Below are 17,192 nucleotides of genomic sequence, written 5' to 3'. Positions count from 1 at the left end.
GAAAATCCTAAAAGATGATGCTGTCAAAACGCTGTGCTCAATATGTCAGCAAATTTGGAAAACTCAGCAGTGGACACAGGACTGGAAAAGGTCAGTTTTCATTCCAATCCCAAAGAAGGGCAATGTCAAAAAATGTTCAGACTTCCATACCACTGCAATCATTTCATATGCTAGGCAAGGTAATGCTCAAAATCATTCAAGCTAGGCTTCAGCAGTATGTGAACTGAGACTTCTATATGTACAAGCTGGGTTTCAAAGCGACAGAGGAACCAGAGATTAAATTGCCAACATTTGTTGGATCATGGAAAAAGCAAGGGAGTTCCATAAAAACATTTATTTCTGCTTCACTGACTACACTAAAGCATTTGACTGTGTGGATCACAACAAACGGTGGAAAATTCTTAAAGAAGTGGGAATACCAGATCCCAACACCTGTCTCCTGAGAAAGCTACATGCAGGTCAGAAGCAACAGTTAGACCTGCACATGGAACAATGGACTGGTTCAAAATCAGTAAAGGAGTACGTCAAGACTATATTGTCACCCCGCTTATTTAACTTATATTCAGAGAACATCACGTGAAATGCCAAGCTGGATGAATCACAACATAAACTCAAGATTGCTGGGGGAAATATCAACAACTTCAGATATGCAGATGATACCACTCTAATGGCAGAAAGCAAAGAGGAACTAAAGAACCTTTTGCATGCTTAATTGTTCAGTCATGTCCGACTCTTTGTGGACCCATGGACTGTAAGCCGCCAGGCTCCTCTGTCCATGGGATGCTCCAGGCAAGAATACTGGGGTGGGTAGCCGTTGCCTTTTCCAGGGGATCTTCCCCTCCCAGGGATCAAACCTGTGTCTCCTGCATTGGCAGGTGGGTTCTTACCACTGAGTCACCAGGGAAGCCCCCAAAGAACCTCTTAATGAGGGTGCAAGAGGCAAGTGAAAAGTCTAGCTTCAAACTCAACATTCAAAAAACTCAGATCATGGCACCCAGTCCCGTCACTTCATGGTAAATGGAATGGGAAAAAGTGGAAGCTGTAACAGATTTTATTTTCTTGGAATCCAAAATCACTGTGGATGGTGACTGCAGCCATGAAAGTAAAAGACACTTGCTCCCTGGAAGGAAAGCCATGACAAACCTAGAAAACATATTAAAAAGCAGAGACATCACTTTGTTGCCAAAGATCCATGTAGTCAAAGCTATTGTTTTTCCCACAGCCATGTACGAATGTGGAGCTAGATCGTAACAAAGGCTGAGTGCCAGAGAATTGATGCTTTGGAACAGTGGTGCCGCACAAGACTCTTGAGAGTCCCCTGGCCTACAAGGAGATCAAACCAGTCAATCTTAAAAGGAAATCAACCGCGAATACTACTAATGCTGAAGCTCCAATTCACTGGCCACCTATGTGAAGAGCTGAGTCACTGAAAAAGTCCCTGGTGTTGGGAAAGACTGAAGGCAAAAGGAAAAGGGCAGGGCAGAGGATGAGATGATTAGGCATGAGCCTGAGCACACTCGGGGAAGACAGTGAAGGACAGGCCGTGCTGCAGCCCCCACGGCCGCGAAGGTCGGACACGACTTAGCACTCAACAGTGACGACAACACAAAATGCTACTGAAAGACCAATGGGCTTCCCTGGTGATCCAGGAGCTAAGGGTCTGCCTGCCAGTGCAGGGGACACCGGTTTGATCCCTGCTCCAGGAAAGATTTCACATGCCGCAGGGCAACTAAGCCTGTGTGCCACGACTACTGAGCCTGTGTGTGCTCTGGGACAAGAGAGGCCACCACAGTGAGAAGCCCACGCGCTGCAGCCAGGGAGGAGCCCCCACTCGCTGTAAGGAGAGAAGGGCCTTGCACAGCAGTGAAGACCCAGTGCAGCCAAACATAAACATAAACTTCAAACTGTTCAAGAAAAACAATGGCTCAGTGATGAAACCAAAGAAGAAATTAAAAATACCTGAGACATCACTTCTTGGCCTTTTGGCTAAGATCAAGTGTAAAAAAATACCTCAATACAAATACAACGACCACACAACCTACGAATACAGCAAAAGCAGTCCTAAGAGGGAAGTTCACAGTGACACGTCTTCCTCAAAAGAAACAAGCAATTTCTCAAGTAAACAACCTACCACCTAAAGGAAAAAGGAAAAGAAGAAAAGCAAAACCTAACATCAGCAGAAGGAACGAAACAGTAAAGATTATAAATAAATAAAAGAGAAATTGTAAAAACAGAAATAATAAAACCAAGAGTCATTTTTTTGAAAGGACACAATCGCCAAACCTCTGGCAGGGATCAGCAAGAAAAGAAAGGACCCAAATAAAATAAGAAATTAAAGATGAGAAATAACAACTGATACCACAGAAACACAACAAACCTTAAGAGAATGCTAGCAACAATTATATGCCAACAAATTGGACAACCTAGAATAGACCAGGCCCTAGAATCATACAGCCCACCAAAACTGAATCAAGACAATGAGAGAATCTGAACAGGGTCATCTCCAGAAGTCAAACAATATTTTTTAATTGAAAAAACAAAACAACACTCCTGCAAATAAGCCCTATGGGGAACTGGTAAACAAAATATTAATACCAATCATTCTCAAAGTCTTCCAAATGATTAAAAGGGAGGGAACACTCCCAAAGTCATTGTATGAAGCCACCATTACATTTATACCAAAACCAGAAAAAGAAACAAAAAAGAAAATTACAGGCCAAAACCTCTGTTGAATTGCCTTGCCCAAGGGATACGAAGGGAACATTTCATGCAAAGATGGGCACAATAAAGGAAAGAAATGGTAGGGACCTAACAGAAGCAGAAGATATCAAGAAGAGGGGGTAAGAATACACAGAAGAACTGTACAAAAAAGATCTTCATGACCCAGATAATCACAATGGTGTGATCACCAACCTAGAGCCAGACATTCTGGAATGTGAAGTCAAGTGGACCTTAGGAAGCATCACTAAGAACAAAGCTAGTGGAGGTGATGGAATTCCACTTGAGCTATTTCAAATCCTAAAAGATGATGCTGTGAAAGTGCTACACTCAGTATGCCAGCAAATTTGGAAAAGTCAGCAGTGGCCACAGGACTGGAAAAGGTCAATTTTCATTCCAATCCCTAAGGAAGGCAATGCCAAAGAATACTCAAACTAACGTACAATTGCACTAATCTCACGTGCTAGCAAAAGTAATGCTCAAAATTATCCAAGCCAGGCTTCAGAAATACGTGAACTGTGAACTTCCAGATGTTCAAGCTGGATTTGGAAAACACAGAGGAACCAGAGATCAAATTGCCAACATCTGTTGGATCATCGAAAGACAGAGTTCCAGAAAAATATCTAATTCTGCCTTATTGACTATGACAAAGCCTTTGATTGTGTGAACCACAACAAACTGGAAAATTTCTCAAGAGATGGGAACACTAGACCACCTGACCTGCCTCTTGAGAAATCTGTATGCAGGTTAGGAAGTAACAGATAGAACTGGACATGGAACAACAGACAGGTTCCAAATAGGGAAAGGAGTACCTCAAGGCTGTGTATTGTCACCCTGATTATTTAACTTATATGTAGATTACATCACAAGAAACGCTGGGCTGGATGAAGCACAAGCTGGAATCAAGACTGCTGGGAGAAATATCAATAACCTTAGATATGCAGATGACACCACCCTTATGGCAGAAAGTGAAGAAGAACTAAAGAGCCTCTTGATGAAACTGAAAGAGGAGAGTGAAAAAGTTGCCTTAAAACTCAACATTCAAAAACCTAAGATCATGGCAGCCGGTCCCATCACTTCATGGCAAATAGATGGGGAAAAAGTGTAAACAGTGGCTGAATTTATATTCTTGGGCTCGAAAATCACTGCAGATTGGTGACTGCAGTCATAAAATTAAAAGACGCTTGTTCTTTGGAAGAAAAATCTGACCAACCTAGACAGCATATTAAAAAGCAGAGACATTACTTTGCCAACAAAGGTCCATCTAGTCAAGGCTATGGTTTTTACAGTAGCCATGTATAGATGTAAGAGTTGGACTATAAAGAAAGCTGAGCACTGAAAAATGGACGCTTTTGAACTGTAGTGTTGGAGAAGACTCTTCAGAGTCCCTTGAACAGCAAGAAGATCCAACCAGTACATCCTAAAGGAAATCAGTCCTGAATACTCATTGGAAGGACTGATGCTGAAGCTGAAACTCCAACACTTTGGCCACCTGACGCAAAAAACTGATCCACTGGAAAAGACCCTGAAATGTTGAGAAAGATTGGGGGCAGGAGGAGAAGGGGATGACAGAGGATGACATGGTTGGATGGCATCCCTAACTTAATGGACATGAGTTTGGGTAAACTCCGGGAGTTGGTGATGGACAGGTAGGCCTGGCATGCTTCAGCCCATGGGGTCACAAAGAGTTGGACACGACTGAGTGACTGAACTGAACTGACATTTGATGAACATAAATTTTAAAATTCTCAACAAAACAAGCAAACCAAACCCACTAACACATTAAAAAGGACCATGCACCATGTTTAAGTTGGATTCATCCCAGGTTCACAAGGATGGTTCAATAGATACAAATCAATTAATGTGATACACCACATCACAGAAAAAAGACCAAAAAAGGTATGATCATCTCAATAGATGCAGAAAAAGCATCTGATATAATTCAACATCCATTCTGTTTATAAATTTTTTTGGTTATTTTATATTGGATTATAGTCGATTAAAAATGTTGTGTTAGTTTCAGATATACAGCAAAGTGATTCAGTTATATTGATACAAACCGACGTATCCATTCTGTCTCAAGTTCTTTCCCATTTAGGTTATTATGGAATATTGAGCGGCATTCCCTGTGCTATACAGTATGTCCTTGTTGGTTATCTATTTTAAATGTAGCAGACTGTACATGTCAATCCCAAACTCTCTTATCTATTCCTTCCCCTCACACCAGTCAGAATGGCCATCTTCACAAAGTTTATAAACAAAAAATGTAACAGAGTGTGTGGAGAAATGGGAACCCTCATACAGTTTATGGGAAAGTAAATTGGTATAGATACTATGGAGAACCATATGGAGGTTCCTTAAAAAATTAAAAATAGAGCTACCGTAAGATCCAGCAGTACCACTCCCGAGCATCTAACTGCAGAAAACCATGGTTCAAAGGATACATACACTCTAATGTTCACTGCAGTGACAACAGCCAAGACAGGGAAGCAACCTAAACGTCCACTGACAGAGGAATTAATAAAGAAGATCTGGTCAGTCAGTTCAGTCGCTCAGTCATGTCCGACTTTGTGACCCCATGGACTGCAGCATGCCAGGCCTCCCTGTCCATCACCAATTCCTGGAGTCCACCCAAACCCATGTCCATTGAGTCGGTGATGCCATCCAACCATTTCATCCTCTGTCATTCTCTTCTCCTCCTGTCCTCAATCCTTCCCAGCATCAGGGTCTTTTCCAGTGAGTCAGCTCTTTGTATCAGGTGGCAAAAGTACTGGAGTTTCAGCTTCAGCATTAGTCCTTCCAATGAATATTCAGGACTGATTTCCTTTAGGATGGACTGGTTGAATCTCCTGGCTGTCCAAGGGACTCTCAAGAGTCTTCTCCAATACCACAGTTCAAAAGCATCAATTCTTCGGTGCTCAGCTTTCTTTATAGTCCAGCTCTCACTTCCATACATGACCACTGGAAAAACCACAGCCTTGACTGACGGACCTTTGTTGACAAAGTAATGTCTCTGCTTTTTAATATGCTGTCTAGGTTGGTCATAGCTTTTCTTCCAAGGAGCAAGCGTCTTTTAAAATTTCATGGCTGCAGTCACCATCTGCAGTGATTTTGGAGCCCAAGAAAATAAAGTACATATATGTAATGGAATATTACTAAATCACTAAGAAGAAAGAAATAATGCCCTCTATGCCAACACTGATGGACCTGGAGATTATTATACTAAGCGAAGTTAGATAAAGACAAATATGATATGATGTCAGTTTTATGTAGAACCCCGAAAAAATGATACAAATGAATTATTTACAAAACAGAAACAGATTCATAAGCTTAAGTGATTATAATTTGCTATATTCTGACTGGTATGAGGTGATATCTTACTATAGCTTTGATTTACATTTCTCTTATAATAGTGGCTGGATGGCATCACCGACTCGATGGACATGAATTTGAGTGGACTCTGGGAGTTGGTGATGGACAGGGAGGCCTGGCGTGCTGCGATTCATGGGCTCACAAAGAGTTGGACATGACTTGAGCGACTGAGCTGAACTGAACTGAATAATTAGTGATGTTGAGCATCCTTTCATGTGCCTCTTAGCCATCTATAAATCTTCTTTGGAGAAATGTCTGTTTAGTCCTTTGCCTAGCTTTCAATTGGTTTGTCTTTTTGATATTGAGCAGAATGAGCTGTTTATAAATTTTGGATATTAATCCCTTATTGGTCACATTATTTACAAATATTTTCTCCCATTCTGTATTTTGTCTTTTTGTTTATGGTTTCCTTTCCTGTGCAATAGCTCCTGTGCTTAATTAGGTTCTATTTGCTTATTTTTGTTTTTATTTCCATTCCTCTAAGAAACAGATCAAAAAAGATATTGCTACAATCTATGTCAGTTTCTGGCTAATTTTTACTCAGTTTTCTAGTACCCAGTCTAATATTCAAGGTTTTTTATCCATTTTGAGTTTATTTATATGTATATATATATTTTTGTGTGCAATATCCATTCATGATAAAAACTCTTATCAAAGTTGATATAAAGGGAACAGATGTCAACATAATCAAAGCTACTTATGACAAACCCATAGCCAACGTAATACTTAGATGACTACCATATGATCCAGCAATCACACTCTCGGGCATATATCTGAAGAAAACTCTAATTAAAGAAGATACATGCACCCCTAATGTTCATAGCGGCACTATCTACAACAGCCAAGACACGGAAACAATGTAAGTGTCCACCAACAGGAGAGTGGAGAGAGAATTCGATAGACACACACACACACACACACACACACACAGATAACAGAATATTATTCAACCATCAAAGATGAAATAATACCATCTGCAGCAACATGGATGGACCTGGAGATTATCACACCAAAAGAAGCTAGTCAGACAAAAATCATATGAAATCAGTTTGAAAATGACACACTGAACTTATTTACAAAATAGAAGCAAACTCAGACACAGAAAACAAACATGGTTACCAAAGAAGGCAGGAGAGAGAAATTAGACGTTTGAGATTAGCAGATACAATAATAGATAAAAAACAGGTCCTAATGTGTAGCACATAGAACTATATTTTATACCTTGTAATAAACCATTACAAATTTAATGGTTTATTAAACTTTAATTACAAATGGAAAAAATATTACAAAGTATACATAAATATATATGTATATATATGTATAACTGAATCACTTTGTTGTACACCAGAAACTACACAACATTTTAAATTAGCTATACGTCAATTAAAAAAATTTTTGACTCATGGGTTCCACCCAGACTTGCTGAATTAGAAATCTGCATTTTAAAAAGATCACACACATGATCTGTATACACACTGAAGTCTGAAGAGTATTCTTTCAAAATGGGGAAAGAACACAGTACCTGTCCAATGACCCCCCCAAAAAACAAAACTCACCAACCAAAGAAACCAAAACCCATAAACAACCAAATATGAACCATGACTGTCTCCCGTCTCACCTACGCTTACAGAACTTTTACTCAGCTCTCAAGACCAAGCTGCAAGACCATCTCCTCACTGGTGTATTAACTGATGCCAGGAACAGAAATAATAAGCTTGCTCCCATTCTAAAATTCTGTAACTGACTTACGCGGCCCTCTTTTACATCTAATGTACTTTCATGATGTATGCCCTCTTGGTTTGCTCACTCACTAAAGTCTTTTAAATGGACTACTGATTAAACGCATATTGTGTACTAAAAACTGCTGCTGAGGATAAAATGGTGAACAAGACACTCTGCACCTGAAATTCTAAAATTCCAGTGAAGGGTCCAAGTATTGATTTGTCTAGCAGAAAATGAAAATATTCTTCAAATCAAATCAAGCACCACAGTTGTCATATTTTATTACATAAAAGATTCAGACTTCAACAAAAAATTATACAGAAAAAGGAAAATATGGGCCATACACAAGAAAAACAGTAGTCAGTAGAAACTGTCCCTAAGGAAACATAGATATTGCACCTATTAGACAAAGATTTTAAGTTACATATTTCTTAAAAAGTCACATAAATGGAGGAAACAATGCTTAAAAAACTAAAGAAAATTATAAGAACAATGCCTCACTAAATAGAGATTAAAGAAAAAAGAACATATAAAAAACCAAACAGAAATTCTGAAACTAAAAGTAAAATAACAGAAATGTAAAATTCACTAGAGGGGTTTAACAGCAGATCTGAGGAGGAAGAAGAATCAGCAAACTTCAAAAAAGTTCAACTGAAATTACCCAGTTTGAGGGAAAAAAAAGAATGTTTTAAAAAAAGAACAGGGACTTCCCTGGTGGTCCAGGAGCTAAGAACCTGCCTGGCGATGGAGGGGACACGGGCTCAGCCCCCAGTCAGGGAAACTGAGACCCCATGCGCTGTGAGGCAGCCAGGCCCGTGCACCCTGGAGTCTGTGACGCAAGTGGAGAGCTGCGAGCTGCAGGGAGAAAGCCGGCGTGCTGCAGCCAAGGAAGTAAATTAAGTAAACAGATAAGGTGACTGATCATCAAAGATCTGTGCAACAATGCCTAACGTAGTAACATATGCGTAATGGAGACGCAGAAGGAGGAAAGGGTCAGGAAGAGCATTTGAAGATATAATGACTGAAAACTTCCCAAATTTGACGAAAAACATTAATCTACATGTCCAAAATGCTCAAGAAGCTCTAAGCAGGAAAAGCTCAGTAAGACCCACTCCTATGCTGAACAGCAAACCCCTATGACATACATCTCTGACTCCTGACTGAAGCCTACACCTCTAAATCCTATTCCCAGCTAAGCATGCCAGCGCACAGCCCACACCACCATCATCATATGCCTTGGCCAACACTCTTCCTCCTCAGCACCCCACAGTTCGCTACGCTCGGTCTTAGGGGGAGTATCACCATTCCACCCACCACCCAGTCCACTCTTAACCTCTCCCTCATCTCCTTGTTCTTGGAAATTTCTTCATTAATGGGGGGAGGAAAATGAGCATTTATTGAGGAAAACTTCCTATGGGCCAGGTGTAATCTCCCCCACACCTTTACCACCACTTTCTCGGGGTCACTTGGATATCCATTTAAAACTAAACTACTTAAGGATTCCAAAACACATCACACTGTTTCATGTCTTTGAGAAAGCTGATTCTTTAGCACAGAGGTTGTCTGTCCTACTTCTTTGCATCTAGCTAGTTTTAACTCACAATTCAAGACCTGGTTCTATCATCTCTTCCAGGAAACTTTCCCAAATAAGACACACTAGACTAATTTGGGCATTCCCCCAAATCATGGCACTTTAGGGTACCATTGTTGTTAGCACAGCTCTCATCAGACTATCCAATCTGTCTTACATCTACCTTCCCCACTAGACTGACCTTCCTAAAGTACAGAGACTGTCATATTTATCTTTGTATCCTTTGTGCTCAATCTTTGGTGTATTACAGTTGTTCAATAAATGTGTGTTGAATCAAGCTCACAAATATCACACAGGATACTAATGAGTGATGTTATTACAATAACTTTATACTTAGAATGCTAGTATTTAAAAATCGGGATGAATACTTACTTCAACAGAGAAGACCTGGTCACATTTAACTATTTCTCCACTGTGTAGAGTTCTCGTTATTGTGGATTCAGGAGGCACGGCTGTTCCTGATCTCTGAGAATTATTTACACAGATCTCATCACTCTGTGATTGCTCAATGTTTATAGCATGGTATGCTGACACGTCATGTTTACTGCTTGAAGTTTTTCTCTTTTTCTTCTGCTTCTTAGGATTCTGCCCATCAGACTGAGCTTTCCTTTGTCGAAACTGGGCAAGCTACAGAAAAAAAAAATCATTATTGTCAAAGATAATTTTTCTTTATCACCACTAAGAAATAAGTAGCTTTGGAGTCATTTTCTTTAAAGGATCAACCCATCACTAAAATGATGACAAAATAAAGGACAATGGATACTGTCTTTAATATAAGAATGACTGCTGAATTGCAAAGAAAGCAAGTATTTCTGAATGAATGCTATTCAAATATTGAGAAGAACTGAAAACATCATGTCTAAAGAAAGAAATTAGCCCAGAGCTGGGGAGAATAAAAACAACTAAAGTCAGGCACCCTCATTCATTGTTCAGTAAAACTATAATCTCTGGATATGAGATTATATGAAAATACAGGAAATCTAAATACATTTGCTCTGTGGAATTTCCGCAAATTCTACTTACACATTCTAGCAAATGTAATTATTTCATGCAAAAAGCTTTAGCTATACAAATGATCAATGTAGCCTTGTTTATAGTGGGAAAAAATTATAAATATTTTTATCAGTACTGTTGTATCAAACAACAGTGCCTCCCAGCCCTTAACCATTTGCATACCATCTTCAGGGTTTTGCCATGGGTTTTGTCACCTAGACTTACCACTTACTTATTATGTTTTAACTAGTGTATTTTTCTTATTCAGATTTATTTTAAAAGGAGGCTTTGAATCCTTGACATAAATTAAAAGACAATGTCATTTGATTTAAAAAAAATAGAAAGAAAAATGAATACAATATAAAATAAAACTATATTATAAAAATTTTAGCTAGACATTGCTGAAGGTTCTAAGAGAAACAGACAAGTGTTAGAGGGGTGCTAAGACTCTATTAGTACCAGACAGACTTTGACTTGTCAGAAGCAGACAGATTTAAAGAAACCTGGAGAGTAGTTAACCATTTTTTATTTTAACAATACTATCTACTGTTATTTACTTAATACTAGATCAACAACATATCACCTAAAATATCTCATCACTATCTAAATCAGAAATATAGATTACACACTTTGGCCAATATTGGATTAATTAAAATAATACTAATGTAAACCATTATTAATATTAAAATATTAATGTAAATCATTATTAATAAATGTTTATGACAGCAATAGGTATAATAACTTTTTTTAGTAAGAGGAAAATTATGTGCATCTCTTTTAACAAAGATAAGAGTGGCCTCAGGCTCATAGCCTTCAACAATTATATCTACCTTAAATTTTATTAACATATATATAGGCATGGGTAAACACTGGAGGAATATAACCATAACAACTCTGGTCTATCTCTAGAGATTACAGCTGTTTTTCCTTATGCTAACATGAAATTTCCTTTTTGCTGCAGTAAATTTTCTAAATTTTATATGAAGCAACTATTAACACTTCCTAAATTTAATTTGAACCCAGTCATTCTGAGAGAAAATCATAAGAACAAGTGTAAGCCCTTTTGCCTTAAAAAGAGGAAATAGATGAACATATTAATATATAAATTAGAACAATTACAAAGATGGTCAGTAAATGCCTTAGGATATAAAGTATTAAAGAAACCTTGATCATGTTGATGTCATTAACTATCTAATTATGTGACAGATATTAGAATAATAGATAGCATATGTTATACTTTTGTTTGCTGTAAAGAAAAGTTAATAGATAAGTACTATTTATTTAACAAACGTCTAATTAATAAGTGTGAAATAGCTAATCACTGACCTTGTACAACATAAAAATACATCACATTTAAAATTTTTCCCCAGCTGTTTAGCAACTATTCGGTTATTCTGCTATCTGCTTAAGGAACAGATGCAAGACTAGTTGCCTCTATTTGTACATTATTAAGCTGGTGGAATGGATTTAAACTACTTTGGATAGGAAATTCATTCTTAAAAATAAACCAACTGAAACACTATTACATATTATCTGTAAATAGAATCAGAAGTCTAGGCATATCATTTTAAAAGGATCCCTCAGAAAGAATGCAAAAGCAAAAAGGTGTTAATACTGACATTCTTGATATTTAAAAACATATTCAGACGGCAAAGGATATCAGGACAAAGATGAAGATTTTGTTTAAAATTCCATCTCTGTAGGGTTATATATAAAATTTATACTTAATGTTTATATGCACAAATACATAACAAAAACAAGTTTCTGTTAAAATTATGCAGTATAAAAAGATTTAAAAAACCAAACAAACCTCTGTCTGAGACAACAATATCCATTATTAAATGAACCTAGTGAAAAAGTTAATAAAAGATATGGAATAAAAAGTAAAACAGTTTTATTACTGTGTTTAGAACTAATCACTTCTAAGACCAAAAGATTACCAAACACTGCTTCAGTAAGTCTATGTTATCGATTAAATGAAGTCGTATTATTTTTTCTCAACAATTAACTGAAAGGTAAACTCCATGAAGCTAAGAACTTTTGTTCACCGCTATATATTCAAAACCTAGAGCAGTACTCAATAAATAAAGGTTGAGTGAAAAAAAGATAATGCATTTTTTTTACAGAAAAGTTAACACTGAGGAATCATTTTAAGCACTGTTCCACAGAACCTAAGAGCTAGGATGATATAAAAGATCCACTACCTAAAAAAAGTTACATGGTCTCAGAATTCAAAATGGTAATTAAATGAATTAAAACATAAAATATTCCCTCTAACAATAATCTCTCTACTCCACTAAACAAAACAAATAGAAAAACCAAACAAACATCAAAATTAAATTCTCAGAAAAATCTGTTTTGTAAAAACATGAGAAAGAAAACAAGATCACATCATAAATAGCTATCAAAGTAATTTTTTATCTTAAACCTGAAAAATGACATAAGCAAAAATCAGAAACTCTATTCAATTGCTAATCATCTGATACTGAAATGATACACTTTATATTACTGGAAAAACATTTATTCTAAAACATGCTGGAAATTCAGACTACAGCCATCTGTGTTTGTCATTTGGAAGCCAAATATAAAAATGTTAACATATGTAGGCATGGAAATAGCTGCAAGATTTACTGGAAAGAGATTACGTCCATATACACTTGTCTCTCAAAACTAATTCAGATCTCAGGCAAATGTCTTACCCTAACCAGAACACGAATAAATGACTAAATAAAAATGACTAAGAATTTATTCCATAAACTCAGTTTTTATTGATAAATGAATATTCTCAATAAAACAAGGAGATTTTAAAATGCCATTAAAAAATGCCAAGTTTCTATAAATGTCACTTCAAAAAAAGTACTAACTGGAACTTGTTTTATTTTTTGTCTTTGTCAGATATGTATGTGCGAGGCACTGAGCCAGATATACGTCAAAACACACAGTCCTAACTGTAGGATCTTGTAGTCTAGGTCAGAGCTCTTGCCTGGAGAATCCTGTGGACAGAGGAGCCTGGTGGGCTGCCGTCTGTGGGGTCGCACAGAGTCGGACACGACTGAAGCGACTTAGCAGCAGCAGCAGCAGCCTGACATTTCAGAGTTGTGAGAAGCAAGAGAAAAGTCAGCGTACAATTTTGTACACTCAACAGTCCTATATGTATATATAAGGAGGTAGTATGGGAACATCTCTTGTCCTGATTTTCTCAAAGGCTTTCTGTAAGAGGTGAGGCTGCAGAGTTTTATAGCTGTGAAGGAAATAACTTGGTATATGATAGACAGTAGTGAGTAGTTCATTTACTTAAAAAATATTTATGGACAGCCTATCATATGTCTGCCCTGTGCCAAAGGCAGAGGAGGTAGTGATGAAATGGATACAAGCCCTACTCCTCTGAACTGTAATCCAAGGAGGAAGAACAAGAAAGCAAATGTAGACAAATAAAGAAATGTATCATTTCAAGAGACAAAGTGTTTTGAAGAAAAAGTTTTTTTAAGTACTAAAGAAAGTCTAAAACAGAAAACACTTCATTTGGATGGGAATGCAGGGAGGAGTCATGAAATATCTTACTGAGAAAAGAATGTGAAAGCTGAGATTTGAGGACAAACATGCGTTACTTCTCCAAGAGTAAGGAGCAAAATAGAACATAAACATGTGATTCCAAATCCAGTATTCTTTCCATTATACCGATTTGCATTACATGCATTTGCTCTTTTCCTTCATTTGTCATTAAATGTAAAAACACTTAAAATAAGCAGGTGACATACAGCTTTGTACTCGTTTCCCGGTTTTGAACCAGTCAGTTGTTCCATGTCTAGTTCTATGAACAACTGTTGCTTCTTGACTAGCATACAGATTTCTCAGGAGACAAGTAAGGTGGTCTGGTATTCCCAACTCTTTAAGAATTTTCCACAGTTGTAATCCACATGGTCAAATGCTTTAGAGTAGTCAATGAAGCAGAAGTAGATGTTTTTCTGAAATTCTCTTGTTTTTTCTATGATTCTATGAATGTAAAGTTATATACTGTCACCCTGCTTATTTAACTTATATGCAGAACACATCACGCAAAATGCCAGGCTGGATGAATCACAAGATGGAATCAAGACTGCCAGGAGAAAGAGCAACAACTTCAGACATGCAGATGATACCACTCACATGGCAGAAAGTGAAGAGGAACTAGAGTCTCTTGATGAGGGTGAAAGAAGAGGGTGAAAAGGCTGGCTTGAAACTCTACATTCAAAAGACTAATATCATGGCATCTGACCCCACCACTTCATGGCAAACAGAAGGGGAGGAAAGAGGAAGCAGTGACAGATTTCATTTTCTTGGCCTCCAAGATCACTGTGGACGGTGACGGCAGCCATGAAATTAAGACACCTGCTTCTTGGAAAGAAAGCTATGACAAATGTACAGAGCATATTAAAAAGCAAAGACATCACTTTGCTGACAAAGGTCCATGTAATCAAAGCTATGGCTTTTTCAGTAGTCACATATGAACATGAGAGTTGGACCCTAAAGAAGGCTGAGTGCCAAAGAATCGATGCTTTCGAATTGTGGTGCTGGAAAAGACTTGGGAGTCCCTTGGACTGCAAGGAGATCAGACTAGTTCATCCTAAAAAGAAATCAACCCTGAATACTCACTGGAGAGACGGAAGCTAAAGTTGAAGCTCCAATATTTTGGCCACGTGACACAAAGAGCTGACTCACTGAAAAAGACCCTGATGCTGGGAAAGACTGAAGGCAAAAGGAGAAGGGGCGACAGGGTGACATGGTTAGACAGCATCACCAACTCAATGGACAAAAATCTGAGCAAGCTCCAGGAGAAAGTGGAGGACAGAGGAGCCTAGTGTCCGTAGGGTCGCAGAGTCAGACACGATTTAGCAACTCAACAGCAAGAATTAAAACCAGTAACATTAGAATTAGAACACGAGGTTTAAAGGCATGAACAAATGAAATCACCGAAACAACAAATACCTTTTTGACAACACTAGAGGAAAAATAAAAACACAAACACACATACCCCCAAAAAAGATTATAAAATTGTTTTAAAAACGTTATCAACTTTCTCTAGTTTTCAAAAACAGCTGTAAATAGAGTTATTTTCTATATTTTCACTGTAGAAAATATAAAAAATCATTAATTCTAATTATGGTGACTATTTGTACTTGTCAGTATGGTCTTTAAATCTTTGTGATGCTCCTTAATGAATGTTGCATTCTGTACATGCTGTACAAGCTATTACAACAAAACTCCACAGGCTTAACTATGAAAACAAAAAGAAGACTAACACAGTTGATGGAAAGACAATTTGTATGTAGAGCTGAAGTAGGGCAACTGAAAGCAAAGAGAATAAAGGCAACAGTTTAAAGATGCCCTGAAGAATATTTTCCAACAATATCACAAAGATACAAACGGTTGGAAAATAACAGTGCCAAACAGACCCGAGGAAATTGGATATGAAGAAGACCACAGAGCTGCTTCACCTTACGGAGCCAACAGTCTTATTCATACCCTATAACCTCACTCAATGCAGAATTTTTCTTAAATTCTGGAAAACTTTCATGTCTAAGAAAAAAGATTCTGCAGTCTAAAAAGTTATCTTAATTTTGCACATTTTACCATATTTCACTGTCTCCCACATAGGTCCAGGCACTTTTTTGAATGCAAGTAATGTTTCAAAAAGAATACAGACTACAAATAATAGAGTACTGGACTGTCGTGTCTATACAGACTCTAATAAACTAGCTTTGTGACACTGGACAAGCCACTTATCCTCAAGAGAACTCAGTTTTTTCAACTTACAACAAAGAGGAAGAATAGGAGGATCTCTTAAAATTTCTTTCAGTTTTACCACATGATCCAGCAATTCTACTCCTAAGTGATATATCTGAAGAAAACAGAAACACTAATTCAAAAACATACATGCATCCCAATGTTCTCAGTAGCGTTATTTATAGCAGCCAGTATATGGAAGCCACCTTTGTGTCCATCAACAGAAGACCGGCTAAAAAACGGCATACACACACACACACACACACACACACACACTGGAACATTACTGAGCACACACACACACACACACTCTGGAACATTACTGAGCACGTGCACACACACACACACACACACACTCTGGAACATTACTGAGCGCACACACACACACACTCTGGAACATTACTGAGCGCGCACACACACACACACACACACACACACACACTCTGGAACATTACTGAGCACGCACACACACACACTCTCTGGAACATTACTGAGCACGTGCACACACACACACACACACACACACACACACTCTGGAACATTACTGAGCGCACACACACACACACTCTGGAACATTACTGAGCACGCACACACACACACTCTCTGGAACATTACTGAGCACGCACACACACACACTCTCTGGAACATTACTGAGCACGTGCACACACACACACACACACACACACACACACTCTGGAACATTACTGAGCACGCACACACACACACACTCTGGAACATTACTGAGCACGCACACACACACACTCTCTGGAACATTACTGAGCACGTGCACACACACACACACACACACACACACACACTCTGGAACATTACTGAGCACGCACACACACACACACTCTGGAACATTACTGAGCGCACACACACACACACTCTGGAACATTACTGAGCGCACACACACACACACTCTGGAACATTACTGAGCGCGCACACACACACACACTCTGGAACATTACTGAGCACGCACACACACACACTCTCTGGAACATTACTGAGCACGTGCACACACACACACACA

At 38.2% G+C, this 17,192-nt stretch overlaps 1 protein-coding gene across 6 annotated transcripts in view; it reads right to left on the bottom strand.

Annotated features, from left to right (window-relative positions):
• AKAP9 (A-kinase anchoring protein 9) overlaps positions 1-17,192 on the bottom strand; it is a 166,215-nt gene that overhangs the window by 129,974 nt on the left and 19,049 nt on the right. For all 6 annotated transcript variants that reach the window (XR_010663628.1, XM_065938573.1, XM_065938574.1 and 3 more), the window contains exon 2: positions 9,776-10,030. Coding sequence is in view for 5 of the 6 variants with exons in the window: in XM_065938573.1 (XP_065794645.1) it covers positions 9,776-10,030 (255 nt within the window). In the remaining variant the exon portion in view is untranslated. The remainder of the gene's footprint in view (positions 1-9,775; positions 10,031-17,192) is intronic.

The sequence above is a fragment of the Muntiacus reevesi genome, chromosome 6 (genome assembly GCF_963930625.1).
Source record: "Muntiacus reevesi chromosome 6, mMunRee1.1, whole genome shotgun sequence".
NCBI classification, from domain to species: domain Eukaryota; kingdom Metazoa; phylum Chordata; class Mammalia; order Artiodactyla; family Cervidae; genus Muntiacus; species Muntiacus reevesi.
Note: the sequence above shows the minus strand (reverse complement) of the source record. Positions and strands in the feature narration are given on the sequence as shown.